The sequence below is a fragment of the Sphaerodactylus townsendi genome, linkage group LG04 (genome assembly GCF_021028975.2).
Source record: "Sphaerodactylus townsendi isolate TG3544 linkage group LG04, MPM_Stown_v2.3, whole genome shotgun sequence".
Classification (NCBI taxonomy): Eukaryota; Metazoa; Chordata; class Lepidosauria; order Squamata; family Sphaerodactylidae; genus Sphaerodactylus; species Sphaerodactylus townsendi.
This window is the reverse complement of record NC_059428.1, coordinates 265,199-292,854: the sequence shown is the minus strand read 5'-3', so window position 1 is coordinate 292,854 and position 27,656 is coordinate 265,199. Positions and strand designations below refer to the sequence as shown.

General features: G+C 58.8%; 2 protein-coding genes across 9 annotated transcripts; both read right to left on the bottom strand.

Annotated features, from left to right (window-relative positions):
* Positions 1-44: 44 nt before the first annotated feature.
* Positions 45-12,665, bottom strand: DPF1 (double PHD fingers 1). 6 transcript variants are annotated; one of them, XM_048493939.1, is made up of 13 exons: positions 12,373-12,654; positions 12,176-12,244; positions 8,339-8,499; positions 7,848-7,955; positions 7,271-7,398; positions 6,800-6,889; positions 5,608-5,686; positions 5,248-5,379; positions 3,008-3,058; positions 2,230-2,292; positions 1,794-1,906; positions 1,011-1,092; positions 45-906 (listed from the first exon to the last, which is right to left on the bottom strand). In XM_048493939.1, the coding sequence occupies exons 1-13, from the start codon at positions 12,402-12,404 to the stop codon at positions 836-838; spliced, it is 1,179 nt and encodes a 392-aa protein (XP_048349896.1). In that variant the 5' UTR covers positions 12,405-12,654; the 3' UTR covers positions 45-835. The 6 variants fall into 6 exon arrangements, 5 of the variants coding, with proteins under 5 accessions (XP_048349896.1, XP_048349894.1, XP_048349895.1 ...); XM_048493937.1 differs by having other exon boundaries at positions 2,230-2,349; positions 12,373-12,648; XM_048493938.1 differs by having other exon boundaries at positions 2,230-2,349; positions 7,863-7,955; positions 12,373-12,647.
* Positions 12,666-14,527: 1,862 nt separating this feature from the next.
* NUMBL (NUMB like endocytic adaptor protein) lies at positions 14,528-27,215 on the bottom strand. 3 transcript variants are annotated; one of them, XM_048493678.1, is made up of 10 exons: positions 27,056-27,215; positions 24,113-25,343; positions 20,980-21,127; positions 20,651-20,725; positions 19,489-19,563; positions 19,072-19,212; positions 18,198-18,402; positions 17,535-17,816; positions 16,582-16,743; positions 14,528-16,491 (listed from the first exon to the last, which is right to left on the bottom strand). In XM_048493678.1, the coding sequence occupies exons 2-10, from the start codon at positions 24,184-24,186 to the stop codon at positions 15,908-15,910; spliced, it is 1,746 nt and encodes a 581-aa protein (XP_048349635.1). In that variant the 5' UTR covers positions 24,187-25,343; positions 27,056-27,215; the 3' UTR covers positions 14,528-15,907. The 3 variants fall into 3 exon arrangements, with proteins under 3 accessions (XP_048349635.1, XP_048349637.1, XP_048349638.1); XM_048493680.1 differs by lacking the exon at positions 24,113-25,343 and having other exon boundaries at positions 27,056-27,213; XM_048493681.1 differs by lacking the exon at positions 27,056-27,215 and having other exon boundaries at positions 25,183-26,064.
* Positions 27,216-27,656: the final 441 nt, after the last annotated feature.

Below are 27,656 nucleotides of genomic sequence, written 5' to 3'. Positions count from 1 at the left end.
CACCCCCAGAAAGCTAGAATCAAAGAACAGCAAAGTAGAAGAAATAATTCAGACCACATTTAATGCACAGAACAATCCAAGCACATTAAAGATGCAGGCAACAGAACAACACCATGTACACAAGGTGGAGCTGGGCGGGGGGGGGGGGGGAATGCGCTGGCTGACTTGCAGTGACACCTCCTCTCCAGCGGCCTTTTCCCAGCTTCTCCCACCCCTGGCCCACCTTTTTGTGTTTTCATTTAAACTTGCCCTATCACTTAAAACCCCGCAACACTGAAAAGTCCCTCACCTTGGGGGCCAGCAGAGAGGACCTACCCAACGCAAGGCTGTGCTCCAGGCCTGCCAGGGCCTCAGGTGTACCCCTGCTGGTCCCCCTCCCTCCCCAGCCCCATGCTGCAGCACCTGAAAAGGAATGGACCCCCAACCCTTCAGAGAGGGTAGACTGGAAGAAGAGGTGGCAAGGCAGAATGGAGCGTGGCCCTTTGCCTCACAGGAGCGGAGCGGAACGCCAGGAAGGGTGGGGGGGAGGGGACACTGAAATTCCACATGCAACTAGAAAAAAAGCAGAGGAGGGGGCCGGACAGGCCCTGCTGCCCTCTTCCAGCTCCCCTAAGCCCCCTCCCCCACCTTATGGCTTTGAGTCAGGTCTGGCTCCTGTGGTGATGGGGGGGTGGCTTGGAGGGCACAGACAGCGCCCTGCCCCCCTTTTGAGAAAAGCACAACAGCTCCACTGAAGCCACCCCCCACCCCCCCTCACGGCCCAGGCAGAGAGAGCCAAGTGCCAAACCCAGGGCGGAGGAATACGAGTGGGGGGAAGAGGGGGCTGGGGACCAGTCTAGGTCAGGGTGATGTATGCAGAGGCCTTCTCTTTCAACTGCCGCAAACACAGGTGGCAACTCCAGCTTCCTGCAGGAGGGGGGAGAGAAATGGGGGGCAGTGTCAGACCCACTCGCTCACCCTCCAGGTGGGGTGCCCTTCTGCCTCCCCTACCTCTCTGGGGTCTTGCTCACCTTCAGGGGGCTCAGCCATGGGAGGGCTCAGGCAGTACATGTGGTAGCCCCGGTCACAGTCGTCACAGAACAGCAGCTGATCCTGCAAGGAGGGAGAGAAGTCAGTGGCCGGTGGGATGGGGCCCTGGGGCAGCTTGGTTCCGAGGAGGCCAGGGACATGCAGGGGAGACCCGGGGGGGGGCACCTCCCCCCCTTCTGATGACAGCGCGGGACAGAAGAATGCTGGCAACTCCACTCCCGGGCTCTGATTCAGCAGGTCCCATGGAAGTAGAGAAGGGGGGGCTGGCTCTCAGCACATCTTGTTTGGAATATGCTGCCACAGGAGGAGTTGATGGCAGCTAACCCAGTTGATGGCAGCTAACCCAGCTTTAAAAGGGGCTTGGACAGATTGATAGAGGAGAAGTCGATCTATGGCTCCCAATCTTGATCTGAGATTGCAAATGCCTTAACAGACCAGGTGCTCTGGAGCAGCCGCAGCCGCAGAAGGCCCTTGCTTTCACATCCTGCATGGGAGCTCCCAAAGGCATTTGGTGGGCTACTGCGAATAGCAGAGAGCTGGACTAGATGGACTCTGGTCTGATCCAGCAGGCTCTTTCCTATGTTCTCTCTGGAGTCTTCCTCACCTTCAGGGGGCTCAGCCATGGGAGGGCTCATGCAGTTTTCATTTAAACTTGCCCTATCACTTAAAATCCCACAACACTGAAAAGTCCCTCACCTTGGGGGCCAGCAGAGAGGACCTACACACACACACACACACACACACACAAGGCCAGAGCCACGTACATCGTTCTCAGAAGTGCCACAGAGGCTACAGCTCTTGCATTCAATGCACTGCCACCGATACGTGCGCACAGCAGCTGTCATGTTCACGGTGAACTGCAAACAGGATGGGTGCCCTGGAAGACAGAATTGAGCAGGGAGCACCAGGTGTGGGCCTGCTCCCTCTGTCCCCGAGTCCCTGTGACCAAAGTCACTTTTGCTGAGGGAAAGGTGGCACTTCGCATGTGCTTAGAGACACTCTTGTCTTTGCTGCTAGGGCACTGATTCTGTGGACATGCCCCACATCCTAGAGCTGACTCTCATGTCAGGCTGCCGGCGCTTCAGGCAAAGACCCTCCCAGGAACACCCGCTGGCCACACCCCTCCCTCCCTCCCTCCCTCCCTCCCTCCCAGGATGCTGCTTGGGAACAGCCCCTCTTCCAGGCTGCCTCACTTCTCACCTGAGCGCCCACAATCTGCACAGGAGATGAGATCCTCGGGGCAGCCGGTCTTCTTGGAGCCGCCTAGACAGAAATCACAATAACCGTTTGGAATGACTGTGCCGTCCGGAGCTTTCTTAGCTGCAAAACAGCAAGGAGAGGCCAAAATCAAGGGTGGGTTACGCAGACGCCCTGCGCACCTGACATATCCCTCCCCTCTGGGAGGAGCCCAGACCCGCCCTCTCCCCCCACCCCGCCCACAAGTTCCCACTCTCTCCCCCTATCCCCTGGCAAGTTTTGATGCTGAGCTGTCACGAGCGGGCTTTTGGAGCAGCTGAAACATTTCAGTTGGCTACGGGGCGCCTTTCACACATGACAAACACCACTTGTGGCTTTCCTCTTTCCTTGCAGGAAATAACATGAACCCCATCTCTACTCTGCCACATGCACAAGGCCACTGAGACAGTTTGGCACATGACTGTCTGCCTTTCCTATGTCCTCCATGGAAGCAACCTCACGCACGAAAACTTGCTGAGTTTCTCAGCCTCCTAGCTGTGGGGAAAGGACATTCAAATGCCCCTACAACATTTTGCCCCTCTCCATTCTCTGTAACTCCCTCCATTTGGGTCAAAGCACTGCCAGGCTGAGTGGCTGCCCTTAAGATGAGGCTTCATCTGCTCAATTTGCAGCTCTCTGTTCCCCTCACCAGCTCCTACAGTCCTGAGGAAACCCGCTCTAGAACAGGAGAGTGAAAAATCCTCCTCCTCCTCTCCTTCCCTGCAGCTCCTGTGGCACTTGCCTGTGTGCTTGCGATGGTTCTCTGGGACCCAGTTCAACTCTTTGTAAAACTCTGGGGAAAGTAAGAGAAAGAAATTAAACTAATGTTGCAAAATAAAATCTCTCCTAGGCCAGCCGAAGGGGCAAGTAATACTGAAAACAGTAGTATCAAAAAGTTGGAAGGGGCATGAAGGTCCTTCAGTCGCCCAACCCCCTGAACGACTCCTGCAGGTGGCCTCCTGCAAGACTCCTGACAAACATTCACTCGGCCTCTGGTTGAGCCCCCATGTGGACAGTCCGCCGGGACAACCAATTCCACCCCAGAACTGCCTTGACTACTGAAACCCATTATTGCCACTCCACTGACAACTGGACCAGTGCCCCTCCCTCCCCTAAAGGACAGCCCAGTTCAGAAAAACCACTTCGTGAAGACACGGCTTTCACATTCCACCAGCCAGGGAGGCAAAGGTAGCAGCCAGAAGGGCACGGAGGGAAGGGGCAGCATGGATGGACGCCTCCACGGGCAGGGGGGCCATCTCTGGAGGGTCACAGTAAAGCTGGACTTCTCTTCAGTGCAGGGATTCACTGCCCACCCACTGCCCTCTCCCAGAGGCAGAGCTACCAGGGGGCGGGGGGGGGGGGCAGTGGTGGGATTCAGCCAGTTCGCACCACTTCAGCAGAACCGGTTGTTAAAATGGTGCTTGTAAACAACTAGTTGTTAAATTATTTGAATGCCACCACTGGCGGGGGTGTGTGTGCGTTGCACGGGGCGCATACCCGGGGGGGGCGGAAAATCCCCCCCACAGCACCCCACTCCCCCCTGCCCCCCACACTTTATTGAAACAGTGCAGGTTGGAGAAGCGGCCTGCTCCCTTCAGGCTGAAAACGGCCTGGTGGGAACTACACTTTCCAGGAGACCTTGCAAGCCCCAAGGTCTCATGGGAAGTATAGTTCCCACCAGGTCGTTTTCAGCCTGAAGGGAACAGGCCACTTTTCCAGCCTGAACTAAGGTCTGGAAATAAGGAACTCGTGTGTGTGGATGGGTACTGAACTGCAAAATGTAAGAGCCAGAACTGAAATCCAGTAGGCAGTTCTGGTGGCCTGTCTCAAGCCGGATGCTGCAGACCCAGAGAAATGACGGCAACCGGGGAGGATGTGGAGGTCGGGGCACCCTTCCTGTAAGGACAGGCTTCCCACTTCAGAGAAGATTCATTTTGTGGAGGTCAGCCCCACACAGGTTATGGGGCGGGAGCAAATTATGCCTGGGGCTGGTGGAGAAGACCTCTTCCTCTTCCTCCCCTAATGCTGGCACCCAGAGGCACCCAAGAGCACCATTAGACTCCTTCACTTGTTCACTCTTTATTTCAGGGGAGGGGGAGTAGCTGCAGCTGCCAGAACACCCCCCCCCCCCGCCATTCAGAGGCAGTAACCCTTTGAAAGCTGGGGCGAGAGGGCACTAGTAGCAGGGGAGGTCTGGCCGCGCAGTGCCCTCATCCCAGGCCTTGATGAACCAGGATGTGGACCCAGAGGGGCCTCGGCCTGATCCTCAGGATCTGCCCAGCATTGTGGCGCTCAGCATCCCTTCCCCCAAAGGGACTCTTTGTGCGCATTCCACTACATCAGCATGTGCCGGTCTCCATGGTAACAGACTAGATAGAGGGTGGGTGTGTCCTTAGGGAGGAACAGAGCGGGACTCCCCCACACCTACACCCACTGGCGGGGCCCCTTTGCTTGACGGAGTCACCACAAGACCCTAACGTGGGCAGTGAGCCCGTGACACTTTCATAGGCTGTGTGCAGACACACACGCACCCCTCCCGGTTCCCATTCAGGCTTGGCCTTCATCAGCGCCCCTGAGCCAAGAATGGTGGTGCCACAACATCCCCCTTTCCCAAGAAAAGGTGTGTGTGGGGGGGGGGGGGCGCTACAGTCTTCTCTACATCCCTCCCCCACCCCCCAGCTTTTTACCTGCCAGCACTATCCCCACATTGCTAGAGAGAACTTGTTAGCTGGAGGAGGAAGCTCACGCAGCGCAAGCCACCCACCCACCCGCCTAAAATGACTACAGGAAGCCGAACTGATCCCTTGCTCAGTAAACACGGAGAGGAAAGAGCCCCTCTGGCCACCCCACACCCCCATCCCAACCATCCCCCCAGCAGGCGCTGCGCAGTTGCAGATCGCCGCCGCCGCCGCCGCCGCCGAAGAGCCTGCAGCAACCCTGCGAGGCGCCCAGGGGCCTGGGGCGAGTGGCAGCGGCACTCACGTTTGTGGTTGCTCTTGCGGTGGAAGGGGAGGGTGTGCCGCTCGGCGCCCTCCTCGCCCTCCTCCTCGGCCAGGTGCGTGTGCGTGTAGTGGTAGCTCAGGCCAGGCCGGTTCTTGTAGCGCTTCCCGCAGACTGCACGGAGAGGAGAGGAGAGGAGAGGAGGGCAGGGCAGGGCAGGGCAGGGCAGCGGAGGGGGGGGGGGAGGGAGACAGACGCCGGGCCCCCACGCCCCCCCCCCCACGCCCGCCTTTCCCACGGCTGCTGCTGCTGCCCGGAAGCGGCCTTGCCCGGGTGGGGGGGACACGCGCGAGGGACCCCCTTCCCCGGGGCAGCCCCCTCCCCGGCCCGGCGGCCACTCACTGTCGCACACGTAGGGCTTGTCCCGGTCTTCCAGCAGCGCCGCCTCTTGCCTCTTCCGCAGCCCCCCGATCCCGTAGGCCTGCGGAGGGGGGGGGGCACTTAGGCGGAGGGGGGGAGGGGAGGCCCCCAGCCGGGCCTTCCAGAAAGACCCCCGACTCCGACTCCTCCTGCTGCCGCCGCCGCCTGGGCCGGCGAGCCCCGCCCCCGCCAGCCGATCCCAAGGAAAGCCCGCCCGCCCTCCTCGACCGCCGATGGCTCCGACGTGGCCGGCCGAAGAGACGCCGCGATCTACGTGGGCTCCGGCTGGGATTTCGGGGGGGGGGGGGGAGTTATCGGGTCAGGAGGAGTCAGGACACACTCACACACACACCCCCCCGCAAGACACGCAGCCGACCAGCCGGCCCGGATCCCTGCCGCGTGCTCGGGGGGGCGGGGGGGGGGGCTGGGCCAGGTTTGCTGCTGCGGCTGCCCCAAGACAGCCCCCCGGCCATCGTCTGGGCCCATAGCGGCCACCGGGTGCCAGGCGGGGCTCTCCTCCCCCCAGCCCCGCAGGAGTGGAGGGCGGGCGCGCACACGCCCCCGGGAGCAGACCAGCAACACGCGGACGAGCGCCCCCACCCGGTCGGTACTTCCGGCAGCATGGAGCGGTAGAGTGCCTCTGCCAAGGGAAGCTCCATTCTGCTTCGGGGCCTAATGAGAAAAGCGGCTGCCATCCCAGCAAGTCCCGCGGGGAGCGCCCCCTACCCCCCCGCCCTGGGGGGCCCTTCGGAAAGTTACGAGGGGTCGGGGTCGCGGCTGGGTGTGGGGGGGAGGACCCAACCCAAAGGCTGGCCGTTGATCTCTGTTACTGTACTTCATGCATACCTGCTGCGTTTCTCCCCAGCGAGAAGCCAAACCGGTTTACATCCGTCTGCTGCTCTCTTCCATGTCATCCCCTCAACCTTGTGAGGTAGGCTAGGTCAAGAGCTTGTGGCTCATGAACTGCTGATTTATATGTCAGCAGTTCATGAACCAGTAGTTGGTGTACATGTATAACTCTTGTCTGACGTTCTTTTGTGTGTAAATTTAACTTCTAACTTCTTGTGTTTGCCTGTTTTTTGTCCCACTACCTGGAAGTCCATTTTCTGGCTGCGCAGCAGGAGGGGAAGTGTCAGGAAATAATCACCCCCCACCGCGCGCCCCCATCTCTCACCTTGCTTTTGGCTTTGTTCTTCCGACGAGGTGCATCGTCCTCCAGGTCTTCTGGATCTAAATCATGGAGAAATTCCCCCACCGGCACCTTCTGCAGCAAAAGCAGAAAAAGCGACCTCTGGGGGTGGGGGAGGCAGGAGGTGTCTCCCCCCTCCCCAGCAACCCAGAGAGAAACATTCTCCTCACAACAGCCCTAGAAGCTAGGCCAGAGGCCAGAGCTGTGCCCTGTTGCACAGGAGCTGGGAAGGAGAATTTCCCTGGTGGCCCCTTCAGCTCTCACCTTCGTTCCCCCCCCGCTTAGTTGACTCAGTTCAAGCAGGCAGTAGCAGCCTCCCCCCACCCCCACGCACACACACACAGCATCAAGAGCCTTTAGCCCCTTCCCCAGCAGAGGGCAGTCTCCGCCACCTCTCAGCCCAGCAGGCACCCACGCCAGGGGCAGGAGGACATGAGTGGGAGGGGGGGCTCTTACCGGGCAGTCCAAGGCCAGTTCCTCCTCCTTCAGCTCTGGCTTCTTGTCCCCAGACTCTGCACAAAGCAAGGCCTCCAGGACTGGCCCCTCAGGCAGACCCCCCTCCTTTTTCAGGGGGGGGTCACAATCTGGGGGGAGAGAGGTCACCTTAAACGGGGAATTGCCTCCTCCTCCCTCCCCCCAGCTTTCACTTCATCGCCCTCCCCCCATTACCAAAAGGGGAAAGACGCTGTAGGAGAAAAGGAGCCCCACCCCCATGGGGTGGGAAGGCGTTGCTGAGAGAGTCTCCTGCCCCAGCCTGGGCAGAGTGCTGCTTCTGGACCAATCCCCCCCCCCTCCCCGTCTCTTGGCAGGGGGGGTGGGGTAGCTCCTGGAAGCAATGCAGACAGAGACAGCTGCTTGGGGCCAACTCCCGCCCCCCCCCCCGCCCCCCGCACTGGGCATTGTGGCTCCCAGAGGGGAAGACTCGAGCTGGGCCTTCCGTGGCCTCCACCTCACTTTGCCCCAGGGGGGTCCCAGCCCTAACCCTTTGCACACACTGGCACGCGCCCCACCCCCCATCCCACTCCACTCTTACCCATCTTGAACTCACAGGGCCGCAACCGCGGATCCTCCAGGATGTTCAGCCGACGTTTCTTCCGCCAGCAACGAGCAGGATAAGTGTAGATCTGCCCCGGAGCCAGGCCTGAGGGAGGTCCACAAGGCTCTCCAGATGTTCTGTGTATGCCCTCGTCCCATGCCCTCCTCAGGCTGCACCAGGTGGGCCTGCCTACATTTGGTCCTGGCGGGAACCAGGAAAGGATCCCACCCCAGGCCGGGCCCCTGGGGAACATCAGAGCCCTCCAAGCAGCAAAAGGTCCTTCCCAGACTTGGGAAGGGGGAGGGCCCAGGCCACACTTGCCAGGGTGGGGGAATGGTTGCCAGGGCTTGACTCCATCAAGGCTCTTCTCCTTATGAAGAGGAACGTCTCCATCTCCCCATCCCTCCCCTCTAAGGCCTCCCCTTCACCTGGAAAACTTCAACATGCAGGGCTGAGCACAGTTCACGGCCCACCCAACAATGTCCCACCTGGGCCCCGGTGGGTCTTCTCCATCCAGATGTAGCAGTTGTTCTGGGCCACTCCTGTCTGTGAGTCCAGGAAGGGCAGGCGCATGCTGCGCTCAGCACACAGCCGGGCGTTGTAGCTGCGGCAGTGCTCAATGGCCTCCCGGTAGAAGTCCTCGCCCAGGCTGGAAGGAGAGAGCCAAGGTTCTAAATCGGGGGTCCCCAGATTTTTTAAACAGGGGGCCAGTTCACTGTCCCTCAGACTGTTGGAGGGCCGGACTAAAAAAAAACTATGAACAAATTCCTAAGCACAAATGTTTGATTTCACCTTTCAGCCTTTCTGTCATGGTCTATTTTTAGAACAATGACCAAAGTATGTCAAGTACAGGGTGGGCTCCAAATATTGTTGGGGAGGCTGTGGAATACCTTCCCCTGTAAAAAAAAAAAAAAGCAGAACTTTCCCAATGCAGCATTCCATCTAACCCAGGATCAGGTATCTTCCTGGGTTCTTTCCTCCCTAGCAGCCAGCGAGCAATTCGCCAGCCTGGCTGATGCCAATGGGAGTGAGGGGAACAGAAAGCCTGAGAGCAACACATGGAGTAGCTGAGAGGGAAGGGCGGAGCAGGCGTTGCCACATGTAAGGTTTCCAACTCTGGGTCAGAAAATTCATGGAGATTTGGGGGTGCCATCATGTAACTGCAATCAACAGCCGTTGGGGCCGGTTCCTCCTCTCCCTCAAGCCCCCACTGCACATGAATGGAGCCATCGCCATCATGCCTGGCGGGCCGGATAAATGCCTTCAGGGGGCCACATTTGGCCCCCGGGCCGTAGTTTGGGGACCCCTGTTCTAAATCTTGCTCAAACGTCATTTGCCCCCCCTCCCTTCCTTTCCTCCCCATATTCCAACTACTGCATAGGAAGGCTCTGCAGGGCATTTCTACGATCAATCTGTTTGCAGCTGAACCTCTGCAAAGCTTATCCTCCGTATCTTAATTCCAGCCACAGAAGATTCTACCAGCTGAATTGGTTGCTCAGGAGCCTGTGGAGTTTTCTTGTGCTTCCATCTGAAGGCAGCGATGTTGGCTCATCATGCTAAATGCGTTTACTTTTCTGAAGACCCATTCTGTCAATGTAGTGGACTTCTAAAAATAATATCTCTTTTGGGGTGGGATGTCGAACTGTGCAGGAGCATGGGCTTCTCCCATAGGGCTTCTCCCATAGGGCTTGTAAATTTCATTGTGCGTGCACAATGACAATAAAAATGCTTAAATGCTTATGCTTCTCCCAGTTCTGGGAAGAGAAGAGTTCAGGAGTCTCTGGATGCAAATGGCAAAAACCCAAAGGCTGTGAAGGAAGACAGACCTGTAATAGCTAACTAGTCTATGTCACTTGCTGGGAATAGGCAAGGGTTAGGGTTGTCTAAAAGGGGTGTAGAAAAGATCCTTGGAATACCAAGCCCCTCAGCATCCCCTGAGCTTCAGCCCTCTGAGGAACAAAACCCGCAACCAGACGCTCAGCCTGGCTTCTGCCTGGGGAAGGTTAAGATCAGACCCATCTAGCCCAGATCACAGGCTTGGGCTTCTGGAAGGATTTCGACACAATCCCTCGCCAGAGACTCATGAGCCAGCTTAGGGGGCAGAGCTGGGGGTGGGGGGGGAGCAGTGGTTGAGCTCGCTGGGCAGTGGTGAGAAATTGGCTCCAGAACTGGGAGCCAAGAAGGGAAAGAGAGGGAGCATGGGCTCTAGGGAGGCTGTGGGTTCCCACAAGAATCCATCTTGGGGAATGAACTGTTTCATTTGGAACCGGGTGAGCAGCGTCGTGGCCAGGTTTGCCACTGAAACCACCCAATTGGTGAATGAAGATCAGTGCTGAGAAGTGTCAAGCAAGGGACTTGCTTTTGTGGTCTGAGCTGGCGGAAACGGAGGATGAGAGAGACTTTGCAGATGTTCATCAAATCTTGATGAAAATGGGGCAGTGTTGGGAAAAGGCAGACTCCATGCTGGTGATTGTTAGGAAGGCAACTGAGAATAAAACAACCAGTATTTTCATGCCCATGTGCAGAGCTGTGGTGCACTTGCCGGTGGAGCACTGTCGCTAGTTCTGGCTGGCTGCCATATGTCAAAAAGAGTCCAGTTGGGCCGCTGTGTTCAGCCTGCAGCAGCAAAACAGAACGGCCGTCAGACAAACTCACACCGTTTATCCCAAAAGATGCTTCTGCGGGACCCTCTTCATGAAACGCACTCAGGTGTTGAGCTGAGATCAAGGAAGCTAAATGGCTGGTTGTCTCTACAGACCCCGCAGACTCCTGGTTTATTTTGGGTGTCAAAAACGTTATTGCAGAGCAAGGAAAAGTACAGAAGAGGGAAACCAAGGTGATGAGCGGGTTGGGATCCTTTCCCCGTGAAGAGAGGCTGAAGCCATGCAACTAGAATGGAACTCCACCCAGACACATGCAAATGGGCCTCACCCCTGCGGAGTGGACAAAATGTAGACTTTACAGCAAAATCACTCCACACTGTGTCTGACCGTGACCTGCCAGCCAAAGATGCAGGCGAAACGTTCAGAGCAAAAACTACCAGATCCCACAGCCACACGCAGGCTGGGAAACCCACAAGAACCAGAAGGCGGGAGAGTCTGGTGGGATTTCTCAGGTTTGTGAAAAGGCAGCTTAGACATGCCCAGGGCAGAGAGAGTGGACACAGCAGCTGGAATGTGGGGTCAGTCAGTCTGTTCAGCACGAACCAAAAGAAGCACTTCTTTCCTCAGCAAGCAACAACCTGCTGCCAAAAGACAGCTGGAGCCCACAGATGCCGGGGGGGTTAGTTAGGGCTGGAATTCAAGCAAAAGCAGGGATGGCAGGAAGACCAAGAAGAAACCAGCAAGAAGAAGGGGCACAGCCAAAATGATCTGGCAGCTCCACCACTGTTGTGAGATGTGAAGTGCCAAGGCAGACTCCCCTCATAAAGAATTAGCAATCTAGCCAAGGAAGTGAGAATTTTTTGATCTAAGGTTGAAATCTCTTTGTAGCATTCAGAGTGTGTGCTGGGCGATGGGGGGTGGGGGCAGGTAAGCTGCAGTGTCAGGAAATACACACTGCTAAGTGCTCGTCGACCACATTTCCTGGCCGGGGACTGACAGATGCCCAAGCGTTAATCCATGTCAGGCACAAAGTGCTCACGGGCCAAGTGCAGAGGGCCTCTAACCACGTGCAGAGGGTAGCCTTCCCTTGCCCACTAAGCAGCGCGGTGGAGAGGGGCCTCAGTCTGCCAAGCCATCTCCTGGTCCCAGATATAGTGCTGACCGCCCCCCCCCCCCCCAGTTTGATTTTAGAAACATGAGAACTGGTAGCATTTGGAAGGGGAGAAGCCCCCCCCCCCCGGAGGTTGACGTAGCCTGCTGCCCAGGTACCCCTCAGTCTTCTGGAAGTGCGAGAAGAGAGGACCATTATTGGAAACCCCCCCCCCCCCCCAGCCCTTCTGCCCCGGGATTCTGCCGAATGCTCCATTCCCTTTGACACCTAAAAACACAAATTGCACAATCCCCCTCCCCCCACACAAAAACATTCTTTGGGGGGCACCTGTTTGGTTTTGAAGTCATGCATGGACGCACCTGTGCACGGTGCCTGGGCTCTGTGCACACACCGGAGTTCTGCACACATAACATGCAAGCACACGAGCGAGCGCCCATTCTCCAGGCAGCGCCGTCGCCTTTGCCCAGCAGCGCACACATCTCGTAGTGCCAGGCGTGGGGATGGACACACACACACACACCCTGGTACCATCGATACCCCTAGCAGCAACCCCCACCCTTGCTGGCTGCAAGACAACTAGATCCAGCCTCTCCCCCCTGCAACCCACCCACCTGGCCACCCCCTGCGAGAACCAGATACCAGACCGGAGGAGCCCCTCTGCAGCCACGCAATCGACAATGCTGGGGGGAGGGAGGGAGGGAGGGAGGGAGGAGAAGGGAAGAAAATGCATTAATTCCCCCCTTTCCGTCATTGCTCCCATGCTTGCTGCGGGGAGCCTGCCACCCCTAGATGTGGGGTACTCACTCACCATTTGATAGGCTTGTGCACAGCTGTGGCCATTTTGATACGGTATGAATATCTCTCTGCCTGCCTGGGCTGGTTGGGGAGGCTGAGGATTTTCTTTCTTTTCTTTCTTTCTTTTTTTCCTTTTCCTTTTTTTTCTTTACCTCTCACATCAGAATATACTGTACAATTTTATTCATTCTCCAACAGCCTGCAGGAAGGGGGGCCAATCACAGACTAGCTCCTTTGAGCTCCGGTGCACCATGGGGAATGTAGTCCCTTGGATTTACAGAATCCGCCACCCCTCTTTTTCCCCCATTATTATCCCCCCTTCCTTTGCAAGCTCTTTAAAAACGAGGGTGGATGCCTGGCAACTGCCACAAGGGGACTACAACTCCCAGAGGGCTTTGCGTTTGACAGCTGAGGAGCCTGCCTCCAAAGGGTGTGTGATAGAAAAAATGGAGGGGGGCTGGGGAGTAAATCCCGAGACAGATTTCTGTGCAATGAGCCCCTGGCCCCTTGCAAGCAGCGACGCCTCTTTTCGTGCAGTTGCATTTCGAGGGGAGACCGCCCCCCCCGCCCCCCTTTCAGACCAGGTGCTGCAGGGATCTCGGGGGTCCGGAAGGACCTCGTCCAAAGGCGGCTGAATCGTTAGGGCGGGGCGAGAATGGCTTAACATCGGCGAGGGGGGGGGGGGGCGATCAGAAAGCTGTCTCGAGAGGAGCCGGTTGAGAAGCAAGAAAGGGGCCGCAGCAGCCTCTTGGCTCCCGGTGACCGCACAGTCGCCCCCGCCCCCCGCAATGCTACTGCTGTGGAAAGTGTGTTCCTGACTAGGTGCAGAGTGTCCCACTGGCTTGGGCTCAGCCCCTCGTCTGCCACGCTGACTGCTGCCGCCGGGGCAGGAGAGGCAAGCGCGTGTCCCTGTCCCCCCTCCTTGGCGGGGCTTTGGGGACAGCCGGCTGTTGGCCTCTTCGACTGGTCAGGGGGCTTCCCGGTGGAGGGGAGCCCTCCCTGGATCCCTACTTGCAGAGGGCCAGGCCCGCCAAGCTCGGTGGGGCACTCTGCAGTCGGCCAGAGACCTCCACTTCCTCCTCCCTTGACGGTGCCTTGACTCACACGAGGGGTGCTGAGGTGTCCCCCCACTTAAATTTCCTTGTCTCGTGTGAAGCCCCCCCCCCCGCCCCCGGAAACTGAGGCTGGGCTTGGGCAGTCTAATAAGATGCCAATATTCTGGCAGTCTCCTCTGGCCTGACATTGGCGGGGGGGGGGGGTGGGGGGCGGGCGGGCGGTGCCCGAGGGAGGAGTTTCCGCTGCCGCGGAGGACCCAGAAACTTTGGAGCCTGCTGCACCCCCAACCCCGAGGGCAGCACCCTACAGGCCAGCGGAGGTGGGAGGGGGCCAGATTCCAGCAGCCTGGCGCTTGAAGGGCAGGATGTACCCCGTGCACATTAGGCAGGGCTGGCCATTAGGACTGCAGCTGTCCAACAGGGCCCCTGGACCGAGAGGCTTTTAGTTCCCAGGGGATGTCCTTGGCCTTCCTGCCCGGAAAAGCAGCAGCTCCACATTTCCACATATTGCACCTTTGTTGACACATTTTTCTCCAGTCCTGTTGGAAGCCCGAAATGTGACCACCCACCCAACGGCGCTGCCAATTCTTCTTTCTCTGTTGCTTAGATACCTGTTGTAATTCTAGGAGAGCTCCAGACCAGCCCTAAAGGTTGGCAGCAGCACCAGGGGGGAGGGAAGCACCACCCCTCTATACCGACCCCCTCTGGTCTTTGCAGGAGAGACACACACACACCCCCTCAAGCAGAACAGACAAGCTTCTAGCGGGGCAGTCTCCACTCTGTGGGGTGGGCAGGTCATGATTTGAGGGTTTGTTTCTTGACCAAGAGGCTCCCAGAACATGAGCAGATTGCCTCGCTCCACTGCTGCTGCTGCTGCCCTCTCTGTGGCAGGTTCCCCCTCTGGCACCACAGGACTGCAGTCAAGGGTCCATCTTCTAAAAACCCACTTTAAAAACTGGAAGCTGTTCAGACATTTGGGCGACTGGGAAAGAGCAGAGCTGTTTGTTCAGAGAAGTCCCAAGCAGACAGGTCAGCCCGGAAGTCTCTTACTCTGCTTTTATTTGCCCAAAGAAGTTGCTGCCCCCCAAACAAACCAGAAGAAACCTCCAAAAGTGGGGTCTTATATTATTAGCTTTATTAGTTATTATATAATACAAATATGTGGGAATCTTTGATTAAAAAAATTGGAAATAAGATAGAAAATACTATCTCCCCACCCATTTTCAATAACCAGGCAGTTTGGGTAGGACAGGAAATCGATGTCCCCTCTCTAGGGTGTGGGCAGCTGTTGCCAAATGCCACAAAAGCCCCTTGTCTCCCTCCCCCCCACATCTTGCCAGCCTTGTTTCCTCCCCCCAGCCCCCACTTGCAACTAGTCAAGCGGGCCACATCTCAATTCCAAAGGTTCCACTGGTTTCAGAGATACTGTCCCATTTTGATACTGTCAGTTCTGTCTAAAACCACACTCAAGCACTCACTTATTACAAATTTAAATTTACTTTTCAAATTATTTGTGGGGGAGATCCCCTTCTCTGTCCTGAAATTCAGCAGCAACCCAACTTTGGAAGTGTGGGCAACACTGAAACGAGGCGGCATTTTTCCCAGGCAGGGTGGCCCTGATCTCTCTGCTGGAGAGTCCCCTCTGGCCCTGCCCCACAGGCCTCCCCTTTGAGAGTGGAGTTCAGCCCCTTGGACAAGAGTGGGGAGCAAAGGACAGGCGGGAAGGAGCCTTGCACTCCTGCCAGGGGCCCAGCCCCCCCCCTCCCCTGGCCGAGGCTGGGAGTTGTCCTCCATAGGACAGGGAAAGGTGGGCAGCCCAGAGAACTCCCTGCCATAAGGACTGGGCTATGCTGAAGGAAGTCCTGCAAGTGCTGCTTGGGGACAGTGGGAGGGGATGGCAGGACGGTCCTGCAGGCAGTTGTGAAGCTATTGCTGGGGTAGGGACTTCGAATGGGAAGGGGGAACCCCCAAGCAGAATAACCCTAAATCCCTGTCCGCGAAATAAGAATCTTCAGCTTTTCTCAGGTAGCACAAAAAGCCCAAACGAACAGAGAGGCACAGTTGTGGGGGGTGTCAGATGAACGGGGCACCAGACCTGCTGGGCTCACCCCCACCCCACTTCCTCCCAAGAATTTTAACTCTTAGGGCCAGAGAACCTCCTTGTGCCCGCTCCCCCCTATTCTCCTCGCCCACCGAACACACCTCAAAAGGGCCCTATGCATTGTGGGGGAAGAGTCACTCATCCCACTGTCCAGCCCCCACCCTTCAGAACCCCCCCCCCCCACTCCCTGGATAACCAACCCCTTGGTGTTGGGCCTGCGAACATTCCTCCCACCCCGCCCGCTTTGCACATAGCATTTCCCTGCTCAGAGGGCTTCGGCCGCAGAAAGAGGGGCTGTAGTTGGGCCCTTCTGTGGGCAGCAGGTGAGCGGGTCAGAGGGACAAGTGGGAGGGGTCTACCTACCTTCTCCAGCCACTATGGGGGAGGGGGGGTCACAGTTCAATCTCAAAGGTCTTCTGCTGGTCACCAGAGAAGGGGTTGGGGGCAGCCGAGGGGGCCCTGCCCTCCAGGGCCGCCCACTGCACTTCAAAAGAATCTGGGGGTTCACGGCATGGGGCTGGTACCACCGGCTGGCTCTGCTCTGGGGGCCACATTGTCCCGTTGGGCTTGGGCCGCGCTGGCCCCGAGAGATTCTGCTGGAAAGGGCTGGCTCTGGCCCCCAAGGCGGCAGCAGGGGTCTGCGTGGCAGAGCAGAAAGCATTGGCCACCATCTGGGAGGGGGTGATGCCCACCACCGGCACACTGGGCACAGCACCGTACGGCACTGCTGGCGTGTAGGCGGGGCCCATGGGCACAAAGACGTCCAGGGGCGGGGCAGGGGCGTCGAAGCCTAGAGAGAACGTGGGCAGCGGCGCAGGCATCCCCGCTACAGCAACAGCTGCCTGCTGCTGGGCCTTGGCTGCCTTCGCCACTTCCTCCAGCCAACGTTCAGCTTCGGAGGGCGTCCGCTTGTGCCCTGGCTGGAACGGGGGGCTGGGGGGAGCTCCCACGGAGGAGTCTGGCCACTCGGCGGGACCTGTGGAGAGGAAGAGGAGACCAGGACAGTTAGATCAGCCAGCCATCGGGGCACTGGGGGAGGGGGGCCCTGGCGCCAAGGCGACCATACCTGTGCTGGCTCCTCCTGTGGGCACTGCAGCAGGGGCGTGCCCCACGGCCCCGTTGGTGGGGGCAGCACCAGGGGGCTCTCCCGCTGGTTGGGAGAAGCTTGTGTCACCTTGAGCACTGATGCTGTCGGAGTCTCCGTTGGCAGCTGAGATCAGCTCCAATACTAGGGAGGGGAAAGGCAGGCTCAGGGGAGGACCGTGGGTGGCTCCCCTCCCCATCCTGTGGTGCAGCAGCTGCAGGCCTCCCCCAGCAGCCAAATCCCAGCGCGGTTGGAAAGGGACCCCCCTCGCACTTGCTCTTCAGGACCGCCTGGCTGGATCAGGCCACAGAACTCCATCTTATCCGGGTCCCGAAGCAGGACCATGGAAGCTCCGAAGCAAAGGACACAACTGATGTGTCCCCCCCCCCCCCCCAGCATGACGCCTCCCTCAATCCTGGCGTGCAGAGGAGCTCCCACCCACCACGAGAGGTAAGAAGCCTCACCCCAGAGCTAGCACTCCCCTCCTCCCTGACCTTGTCTCATTTACTTGACATATTTACCGCTTGGTTTTTAAAAGGTCATGAAACTTGCCTCTTTAGCCTCTTCATACTTGGGTTTATCCTTAGTTTCAGCTTTCTATGGGACACCTGTTGGGTAAGCAGCCCCCTGGGGGCATTCCAGATCATTGGGGCAGTGACTAAGAAGGCCCTGCTTCTCATTTGAGGTCAGTTTGACTCCTGAATGGTTGGGGTCCCAAAAGTAAGGCAAGGCCGTGCCCAGGGGTCGAGCGGATCTCCTTCGCATGCAGGAAATTCCAAGTTTTACCCCGACATCTCCAGTTGAAAGGATCAGGCAATGGGGGAGGGGAAAGACCTCAGCCCCAGAGAACAAGGCTCGGGAGAGCCCTCTTTCCAAGGGCGGGGTGGGCCTTCCCATCCCCAAACCCAGCATCTGACCCCCATGTTTATCCTCACCTGTGTTGCCCGCAAGCGCCTTGCGCTGCAGCGTGGATGGGAGCTCACTCAGCCGCAAGGAGAGCTGCCGCTTGAAGGGAGAGTTCTTCTGGCTCAGGGTAGGGAAGCCCCGGAAAGAGCCCTGGCGCACCAGCTGCTCCAGGGGCGCATGACGGCGCGGGATGGCATGCGGGCCCCCCACCTCTGCCTTTTCCTCTGGCGAGGTGGCCCCTTGAGGTGGGGAGGTATTGCCAGGCTGGGCAGGAGCTGGGGCAGCGGCTACAGGTATCACGGTGGTTTCAGCTGCAAGAGGGAGGCAGAAACTCCAGCTGTCACTGCCCACAGCCTCAAGTGCCCAACTTGGTGCCCCCCGCCCCCATCCTGCTAAGGCTCATTCTCAGGACTGAGTGTGCAGCAACCATGGGTTGCAATGTCTAGGTTCAAACCTGGAGCCGTAGCCCTGTTGCTGCTGCCCTCCCCCCACCCATTTGTCAAGTTTTCTTACTTTGAGCATTTACAAATCACCCCGAATATGCCCCCCAGCATCTAATAGCTTAAGCATATAGCAAGGTAGAAATCCAGGGGCCAGAAGAGCAATGGGATTGTGAAGGAGGAGGAAAAGGGGAGCCCCCTGGCAGCTACAAAAATTCTAAGAGGACAGATGGAACAGTGCCCCACACCTACCTTTCTTCCTGTCGTGTGGGGGTTGTGCTCCTGAGGAACGGGTGGAGGAGGCCGGAGGGCCTGGTAAACGGAAGGAGCCCTCCCGCGCAAAGCTGGTGCGAGTGGCATCAAAAGAGGCTGTTACCCCACACTGTTTCTCCCGTTTCTGCTTGCGCTCAAGACAAGCCGCAAAGGCACAGCCCACAGCATGGCTCAAGCGCTCACCCTGGAGGGGGCAAAGGGCACAGGCAGATGGCACCACAGAACAGTGCAAGGGTGTGCCCTAGCCAAAGGGGGATGAGGACACTTCGAAACACCCAAAAACCCAACCAGCTCGAAAAGGAGGCCAAGCGCTTGGACGGTGTGTGAACTGGGTGGGCTTGAGGTCTTTTGGAGCAAAGAGCAGCCATTGGGAGCAGAAGTGGCGCAGTGTTAGGAGCAGGGGCACTCTGATCTGGAGGAACCGGGTTTGATTCCCAGCTCTGCCGCCTGAGCTGTGGAGGCTTCTCTGGGGAATTCAGATTAGCCTGTGCACTCCCACACACGCCAGCTGGGTGACCTTGGGCTAGTCACAGGGTGTTTGTTGTGGTGGGGGGGCACAAGGGAAAGGAGATTGTAAGCCCCCTTGAGTGTCCTTACATGAGAGAAAGGGGCGATATAAATCCAACTCTTCTTCTTCTACCGTATTTAAGGTGGGTCTCAGGTGGCCATGTGAGTTCAAAACAGGCAACCTCTGCCAACGGTCAGGTATGGCCAGGCCGAATGCCGTCTGTCTGAGCATTCCCTCCGTCTGAGCAGAGGCAGAATGCGGTTCCCCCCAAGGGGCAAGGCTCCAAGCCTCAACATTACACATGCCAGGGAGGGAACCAAGAGGCACCTTCCCAGTGCCACTCACCGAATCTTTCAGTGCCAGGAAGCAGTGGCAAATCCAGCGCCGTGTGGTGCCATCCCGGCAGATGTAGGAAAAGGCCTTGTCAAAATTCCGGTCTGGAGCACAGAAGGAAACCTTCTCAATCGTCTGGTCCACAATGAGATCCTGGGGGGGGGGGGGGGGGATAGTGAAGGAGAGAGGCGGCCCCTTCATCTCTGGTGGGAGAAGGGGGGGCTCTGCTGCCACCCTGACAAGGCAGCAGCCATTTCCACCAACTCCGTCACACCCTGGGAAGTCAAAAGGGGTGCGGAGCGGAAGGCACTTTTAGGGCCCTGACGGCAGCACAGGGCACTGACCAGGGGATGGGGCTTGAAAGGAGTGTTCCTGCCTCCCCTCCCCCCCCCATTTCAGTCCTTCCTGCCTCCCCTCCCCCCCCCATACCTTGGTCTTGTCATCCACAACGCGCAGCCCATCTGCTGAGACCCACAGCACAGATTTCACTGACTTGCGGCCACTCTGCAGGGACAAGGATGGGGGGGGGGACATAAAGCCCCAACTGAGACAGGAGCAGAGGAGCCCCCAGACCTCGTCACACAGCACAGCACCCTTTCCCCAGACCCTTAACTGCAGCCCCTGCCCAAATTCTAGGCTCCTAGGATGAGGGGGCTCCCAGCACTTCCAGTTTGGGCTCAGGATGCTGGCAGTCAACCTGCCCAGATGCACGTGGCATGTGGCGGAGCTGGCTGTTGCTGGGGCCAGCAGAGAGCCCCGTGGCCCCGCCCGGTTGCACAGGGCTGATGCAGGCATTGATCCGTCTATGAGACAAGGCTATCTGGACAGATGAGAAACATCACGTGGAGAGCCAGAGTCGCCTCCCTGTCCAGGGTAGGCCTGCAAGGCAGCAGCCCTTGAGCCCCTGGGCACAGAAGGGCAACCCGGGGGCAGGCAGGAACGGAGTGCCAAAGAGAAGAAAAGGGGGGCAAGGGGAGAGAAGGCTAAGAGAGACTGGGAGTGGTGGAAGGACCTGGCCCCGGCCCCTGGCTGGCAGCCCTTCCCATCCCTCTTCGGCAGTGCTGCGTCTCGGCCAGCCTTTATGTTTGCTTGGAGGACGGGAAGCTGGTGAGGCCACAACAACAACAACAGCAGCAGCAGCAGCAGCAGGAGGCCTGTCCTCCTCAGCAGAGGCTCCAACGAGAAGAAGCAGTCTGCTGGGAGGCTCCATAGACTGGAAGGAATGATCCTGGTTTGACATAGCCAGGGAAGGCCTCTCCTGAGACCCCGCCCACGGACCCTCTCTGCCCCACCTGAGCCGAAATGAGACGACATAAATTCCACCTGTCCATGCACAAGTCATGGTCAGGAGCCTTCCCATTTGGTGGAAATCAAATTATGGAGGGTGCCTGATTTGAGTGTGGGGACCCTCTCAAGAAAGGCTGCCAGGCTTTCTGCCTTGGGACCCTGCCCCTGTCCCCCTGCAGCCTGTAGGGCACCTAGAGATCCACACAGGGCTCCTGGCTGCAACACAGTCTGTCTCAGGGGGATGCCAGGTGGGCCATGGAAACCGCCAGAGCTTCCAATCACCGGCCCCCACATCCACACTCACCACTTTCAGCTTCTTCACGGCTTCTTCGCACACGTGCATGCCCCGGGACTCCTCGACCTCAGCGTGCCCCAGATACTGTTCGGAGGAAGAGGGTTTAGTGCAAGCTCCCGCTCTTCACCCACCCCCAGCAGAAACAAGAGGCAAGTGCAAATCTCACACAGTCGCTGCCGAGCCCCCGGGGCTACTCCAGCTCTCCCCCAAAAAAGGCTGTGGAGGGCTGGAGCTTACGAACAAGGAAAGCATATTCAGCACATTTTTTTCTGGGCCAGAAAACATTCCAATGTGGGGGGCCCCCCTCAGCATCTCAGAGCAAGCCCTGTGCCACTCACCCTCACTGGGAAGCTGCAGCGCCCCTTGCGCACGGCCTCCTCATCCGCCTGCCACTGGTGTGGCCGGCTCGCCTCTGGGACGTGCGCCGGCTTCTTGCGTCTCAGGCTCTGGCGCAGCTTGTTCATTGCTGGCCCCCTCCCCCGTGTCCTGTGGGGCAAAGGAAGGGGCAAAGTTGGGGGTCGCTGGCAAGAGAAGCAGAGACCCCAACGCAGGAGCGAAGGATTCCGGGAGCCCAAATCCACCTTCCTGATCAAGCCTCTGTCTGCCTTGGGGGAGGGGGGGGGGCAATGCTGCTGCCTGTCTCCAGGGGTGGCAGAAGTACTCAGGGAGGGGTGGCACATCTTTCTGGATTGTGAATGTCCCCCATGCCTAGATTGGAAACAGGCACGAGTGATAGGGGGGCACCCCCATACTGCCACCCACCCCCTTCCTCTGCCTCAAGCAAGCTTCACGCTGCTAAGATCAAAGTGGTGCCAATACAGGGGAGAAGGGTTATTTTTACCAACTTCCACCCCCACCCCACTTTGAGCTCACCCTTTCCAATATAACTGGGGTGTCACAATCTAAAATAAACAAAACACACAAGCAAGTAAGGATGCAGCTATGCAAGCCAAGCCCAAAAGCCTCCCCCAAACCCTTGACAGCATAGGCACTCTGCACACACTCAGAAGCACTCTTCATAAACCCCTGGTCAAACCTCTATTTGATTTAAGTTCTCTGTCTGAGGACGCTCACAGAACCTCGGAGGGAAAGAGAGGCAAATGTGCCCCCCACCCGCACACATCGCTGCCACGTTTAAGTTTCTGCCAAGGCCAGGAAGGAGGCCAGCTGGCACCCAAGCACTGGCAGTTGCTCTTCCTCCCCTTCCCAGTCGGCCAGGAGGGCAAGAGAGAGCCACAGGCCACAATAACTGGAGCAGGCCAGGAATGTGGAAGTCTTGACCTCATCTGCATGCGGCAGGCAACGTTGCCCTCTCCTGCCACACTTCTCCACTGGTTCTGGGCCCAGACACCCATCGCACAAAAACGGCACCCCTTTGAAGGAGTGTCCCTTAACTCTCAACTTCGCACAATATTAGCAGGGGCCAAGTTGTGCTCCATCTCCGCCCTCCCCACGCACGCACAGGCCAGCAAAAGATGTGCCCATCCACCTCAGCAGCCCCAGGCAAGGCCTCCTCCAGGCCAGCCTTCCTGCAAAAAAGCCCTTTTCAGTTTCAGACCAACTTGTGCTACTCTCCGAGTCTACTCTAAGTTGTAACAAATGCACTGACTGAGTGCTTAGTGGGAAGCTGGCAAAGCCCCCACAAGCCACCCCGCTGGCAAGGCCCAAGTGCAGCTTGTCTACTCCCCCCCCCCCCGCCCCCCCCCCCCGTCTCACAGATGGCCTGGGCCCTTAGATCTCCCCAAAGATTAAAAATTGGGAGCCTCTCTGCTCTGCGCCCTGCACAATGCCCACAAAGGCCAGGGCCCCTCCCTCCACACACCCCCGGCACATGACAGAAACACACAAAAGGGGGCCGACACCAGGCAAGCCTCGCCTCACCGATCCACTCCAGACCTGTGTCCTGTGTCCGTGGGGCAGGAGGAGGGAATGGGGGCCCAGGAGTAGATGCCCCAGGGCCAGGCTGAAGGCTTCTCACCCCAGTCAAAGGTTCCTTTGCAAGGACTGCCCCTGAGCTTGGGGGCATGAAAGGGCAATGTGGCAGCCGCCAACACGGGGGCCAGGGGGGGGGGTGGCAGGAAGAGACAGCTGCCAGTGAACGACTAGAAGGGAGTCCCCAACAGCTGTGTCTCTCCTGACGGCCCCCTTCCCCCAGCCCAGCCGTCTTCCAACACACCAGCTGGACTCGGGTTGAGTCAGGCAAACATTTGGCCAAAGCGGAATTGTTTCCTCAGCTGCTGCCTGAGCAAAATCCCCTCCCAGTGGCAGATGGAAGTTTTTCTCAGCCAGAGGGGTGAGGGCCCGACCTCAACCACTCCTCAAAAAGGGGGGACATAGCAAAGGAAAGGTGCCCCTACCCAGTCTTCTGGGAACCCTCACCGGCAAAAGGATTTGTGGGTGATGGGTGGTACCTCTTCCAGGTTCTGGCCCTCAATGATGTCTCCAAGACTGCTCAGCCCAGGCAAATCCATGGCTCCCAGAAGAGTGGCAATCCAGCCAGACCCACTGAGGAGCTCCACTAGTCCAAGTGACTGAAGAATGACTCATTTACAAGCAACCTCTCTCTCTCTCTCTCTCTCTCACACACACACACACACACACACACACACACACACACACACACACACACACACAGAGGAGGGAGTGGTTGGCCTGTCCCAGTAGTGAGGGGGGGGGGTTATGCACAGTCAAGATGGACCCTCTGATAATGCCCACTTGCTTCTCCTCTTCAAGGGCCAAGCTCTGGGTTTCGAAACAGGCCACAGCCTGAGGGAATTGCTACTGAAGGTGGCCCCCTGAGGATGGGGGCGGGGGGCAGGGACTCCTGCAACTCAGGCGTGGTCTCACGTGCAGAGGCCTACAACAGGCCAGAGGTGCTCATGCATGCTGCCGTTACACAACTAATGGCAAGCCAGCATTTGTACACCAGGAGAAGGCACAGCGACCCCCAGCCCTGGGTCAATTCATGGGACCTCAACCCACTTGGCGAGAGGGGCAGACACTGGGGAGGGGGGAGAGGTCTCCAAGGTGATGGGGGCCCACGAGGTTCACTGACCAGTTCCCAGTCCCTGCTGCAGAAAAAGGATCATCATAACTGAACCTAAAAGCAGAATGAAGGTGGCAGACAGAGCCAAAGAAACCCAAGTGAACCTTCCCCTGAATAGGCATTCAGGCACCCCCCCCCAAAAAAAAACCCCAAGCTACCCCAGAGGTTGTTGTGGGTGTTCCGGGCTATGTGGCCGTGGTCTGGTTGATCTTGTTCCTAATGTTTCGCCGGCATCTCTGTGGCCGGGATCTTCAGAGGTGTATCACAGAGAGCATACTTCTCTCTATGATATACCTCTGAAGATGCCGGCCACAGAGATGCCGACGAAACATTAGGAACAAGATCAACCAGACCACGGCCACATAGCCCGGAACACCCACAACAACCAGTTGAATCCAGCAGTGAAAGCCTTTGACAATACTAACCCAGAGGGTTTGCGTTTTAGGTCTAATCCAGGTGAGCTCCAGTCCGTCACCAGCCAGCCTGTCTTCCAAGGCATTCATTTGGAAGTGAAAACAGTTCTAGGCTTCCCAGGGCATTTAGCATCTCGGGAGCTGCAGCATCTTTTGCTGTTATCCAGAGAAGGTAAAGGGAGGAGCCCAAATCCAGCTCCAGCTGCTTGCCAGAATGTCAGACCCGGTCCCAAAGTTCTGTAGATCCCCCTCTAGAATAAAAGAGCCCCACCAGCCTCTTCTACCTGCGAGAAAAGCCCGCAATTTACATCAAAGCACCTCCTGAAAGGCAAGGCTTGGAGAGACGGGATTGTATTCCTTAGCTCCCCCCCCCCCCCACAGACACGCACACAGCTGGCACCACAACTTGCTCCTAGCTCTGACCCACAACCTCTCCTCCCTGAGCAGTGCCTCACCCTCCTGCCTGCTCTGCCACCAGCATGCCAAGTGGCCCAAGCAAGAGCCATTCTTCCCCTCATCTCCATATCAATTGCCAAGGAGAGGGGGGGGAACGGAAGGCCTGCCACCCACAGCGCCTTGGAAGGGAGCCCGTTCCTTCCTCCAAGCCCCAAATCAACGCAGACCCCGAGGTGAGGGGAGCGCTTTCCCCAGCCCCAGGGATGCTCTTCTGGCCCCAAGAGAGCAACACAGAACACACTGAGGCTAGGACAGCCCCTCTCCCCAACCTCCAGCCTGCCCCACCTGGTCCACGCCAACGCTGAGCCTGCCAAACAGCCTCCGCCCAAAGGCCAGATGCTCCCCCACGGCTCACTTAAGATACTCTGACCCACAACAGCTCCCCCACGTAGTTTGTGTAAGCCACAGTTCTCCCCAAAGAGACCCAGGGGACTTTTGCCTATTTCCAACCCTAGCTTCGCAAAGGTCACGGGAGCTCTGCAGGAGAAGTCACGGCTGCGCTGCCTGACACATCCCCAGCAGACTGGGCTAGGAAAGGAAGGAGACCACAGTGGCCCATCCCCCTCCGCAGACTCCTGCCTCTGATGTGGCCACTGCCAGGTAACAGAGGATGCTGAGACACCCACCGACGGTGCCAGATCTAGACTCCTGGACAGTTTGGAGAAAGCACCTCCTCGACCTTGCCAGGCATTGATGTGGTCTTGCTTCAAGGTCCCCACACTGGGAGGCAGAAGACAGCTCCCAGCTCTACCAGCAGACTGGCCGTGCCACTGTCACCTCATTCCACCTGTAAAATGGGCACAAGGGCGATCTGCCGGGACGAACAAGACTGGGACCCAAATCAGCTATTGGCAAAAATTGAAAAAGCTGAACAACGGATGACTCAGCAGGCCAACGCACAACTCCTGGGTCCATCCAATTCCATAATCAGAAATGCAGGAGAGCTGGATCTTCCCTTCCCCTCCAGGATCTAACCCAACGGAAGCCACTTCCTTCCCTGGAGAGAACCCAGGAGTTCTTCTACCCCGGCTCAGCAAGAAAGGCAGACTTTACATGAAATACACACACACACACCCCCAATCACAGGAAGGCGTCAGGAAGCAGCAGCAGCAGCAGCAGCAGCTGAGAACAGCCGCTCCAGAGCTAACTGGGGCTTGCGAATAGGCAGCTCCTGCCCTGGCAGTGGCTTGAAGGGCTGGTGAACTCCGGCTGGGCAGAGCTCGGGAGGGAGCCGGAGCCGCCCAAAGGCTTTATGTGGCTCTGCTCAGGAGGCCTGTGAAGAAGGTTCTCCTAAATACAAGCAGAGTGCGCTCCTCTCACACTCCTTTTCCCCACTGGGAGAAGCACAAGCCACCCAGGGCTGAAGGCGATCCTGCCAGCGCCCCATCCTTGACATCTCCAGTCAGAGGGGTGAAGACCCAGAGTGCACTTACCAGAAGAGAATTCTGGGTGGGCAAGTGCCAGTGGGCCCAGCAGCCACAAGCCAGCCCCCCCGCCCCCCGAAGTTTCAGGCCACCTCCAATGCCCGCCCGCCCGCCCACCCCAGAGCGATAAAGCTGGGATTGTAGCAGCAGGAGGTTGTGAGTGCAGGAGAACTGAGCAGCCTCAGTTCTGGAGGGCCTCCAAGCACGTCCAGGGGAGTTTCCCCCCCTCCAGCACCACAGCCTCCCTACTCTGCCGCAAAGGACAAGATGTGGCCCCACTCCCACCCCCGAGGAATCCAGGCTCCGTCTAGGCCTGAACGGCACTCCCCCCTCCCCTCAAGACGGCGAGACCGGCGCGCCCCTCGAAGGCCGGCAGGCGGACGCGCGCCGCGAGCGCCTTCTTCTTCGGACACGGCCGGAGCCCCCGACGACAGAGGCCGCTGCAGCACCAACCTCCCCCCCGCCTCCCCGGCAAGGCCCGGGAAACAAAGGCCGCCCCTCGCCAGCCTCTGCCCGGGCTCCGGAGGCAGGAGACGCCGAGCAAGCAGGATCCGGTCGGCTGGCCTCCGAAGGGCGGGGGGCGGCCGTCGCTCTTCATCATCCCCGCCGAGGCCAGGCCGGGGGCGCCGCGCCCAGGTCGCAGCCCAGTCGGGGAACCGGATCCGCGCTCGCCCGGTCCCGCGGGGGGTGCTGCTGCTGCTGCTGCCGCCTGGAAACCTGCTCGCCCTTCTTTCCTAAAGCCCTCTCCCCGGACGAAGGTCGGGGGGGGGAGGAGGAGGAAACGAGCCCTCTCCCTTCTCCGGTCCGTCCGAAATTTCCTCAAGCGGCGCGCGGGGCATGGTGACGCCCCCCCCTCCCCAGCTCCCCCCCCCCCGCCCCTCGACGCGCCCCGCCGGCCTCGGCTACCCGGCGTCGCAGCGGGAGGGAGGGAGGGAGGGAGGGGGGGGGACCCCGCACGAGGCTTTTGTTGAGAGAAAGAGACGGGGGGGGGGGCGCATCATCGCAGGTGGCGCAACTTCCCCTTTCCTCCTCCCCCACCCCTCCGCTAAGAGGCAGGTTGGGCGCGCCCCCTTACCCGGGAGCAGCGGGGGTCCGGCTCGGGCGGCGCCTCCTCCCGGCTCTGCATCCACGCGCGGCGGGCGGGCGGCCCAGCCTGATGCGCGGCACAGCGCGCCCCCCGCCCCCCCCCCCACGCCGCCGCCGCCGCCGCCGCCGCCCCCTGAGCCTGGGTGACTATGTTGCTTCCCCGCCCGCCCGCCCGCCGGCCCGCGGATGGTGGCCCCGCCCCATTATTATGCAGCTAAACGCAGACGGGAGTCTGGCGACGCCTCCCCGCCTCTTATTGGTTCTGTGCTCATGAATATGCAAACAGAACGACGCCCCTCTCCCCGCACAGCGTTATTTACAAAATCCCCCAGCCCCGCCCCGGCAGGCCGCTGGTTTAGCCTGCGCAAAGCGGGGCTCGGCGGCGGCGGCCGTGAAGGAGAGGTCCTCTGCGCATGGCCAGAGCGCCTCCTGGATCTGGAGAACAGCGATACTGGCGCCGGCGACGCAGCACCGTGCAGCGCTTTCTGTATTCCGCAGCCCTTGCCCACGAAAGCCCGGGGAGCCCGCGCCGACCTTTCATGCCCTGCCCTGCGGGGAGTTCCAGCGCTCCTTTTCATGCCAGCTCAACG

Coding starts and splice junctions, on each gene's coding strand:
- DPF1 (XM_048493937.1), bottom strand. CDS start 12,404: ATGGCCACAGCTGTGCACAAGCCTATCAAATG. Junction 5,687..6,799: donor AGAACAAAGCCAAAAGCAAG/GTGAGAGATGGG, acceptor CCCCCTCCGCAG/GCCTACGGGATCGGGGGGCT. Junction 1,093..1,793: donor GTGGCACTTCTGAGAACGAT/GTACGTGGCTCT, acceptor CCCTCCTTGCAG/GATCAGCTGCTGTTCTGTGA.
- NUMBL (XM_048493678.1), bottom strand. CDS start 24,186: ATGCCTTGGAAGACAGGCTGGCTGGTGACGGACTGGAGCTCACCTGGA. Junction 19,564..20,650: donor CCGTGAAGAAGCTGAAAGTG/GTGAGTGTGGAT, acceptor TTGTCCCTGCAG/AGTGGCCGCAAGTCAGTGAA. Junction 18,403..19,071: donor TCCTGGCACTGAAAGATTCG/GTGAGTGGCACT, acceptor TGCCCCCTCCAG/GGTGAGCGCTTGAGCCATGC.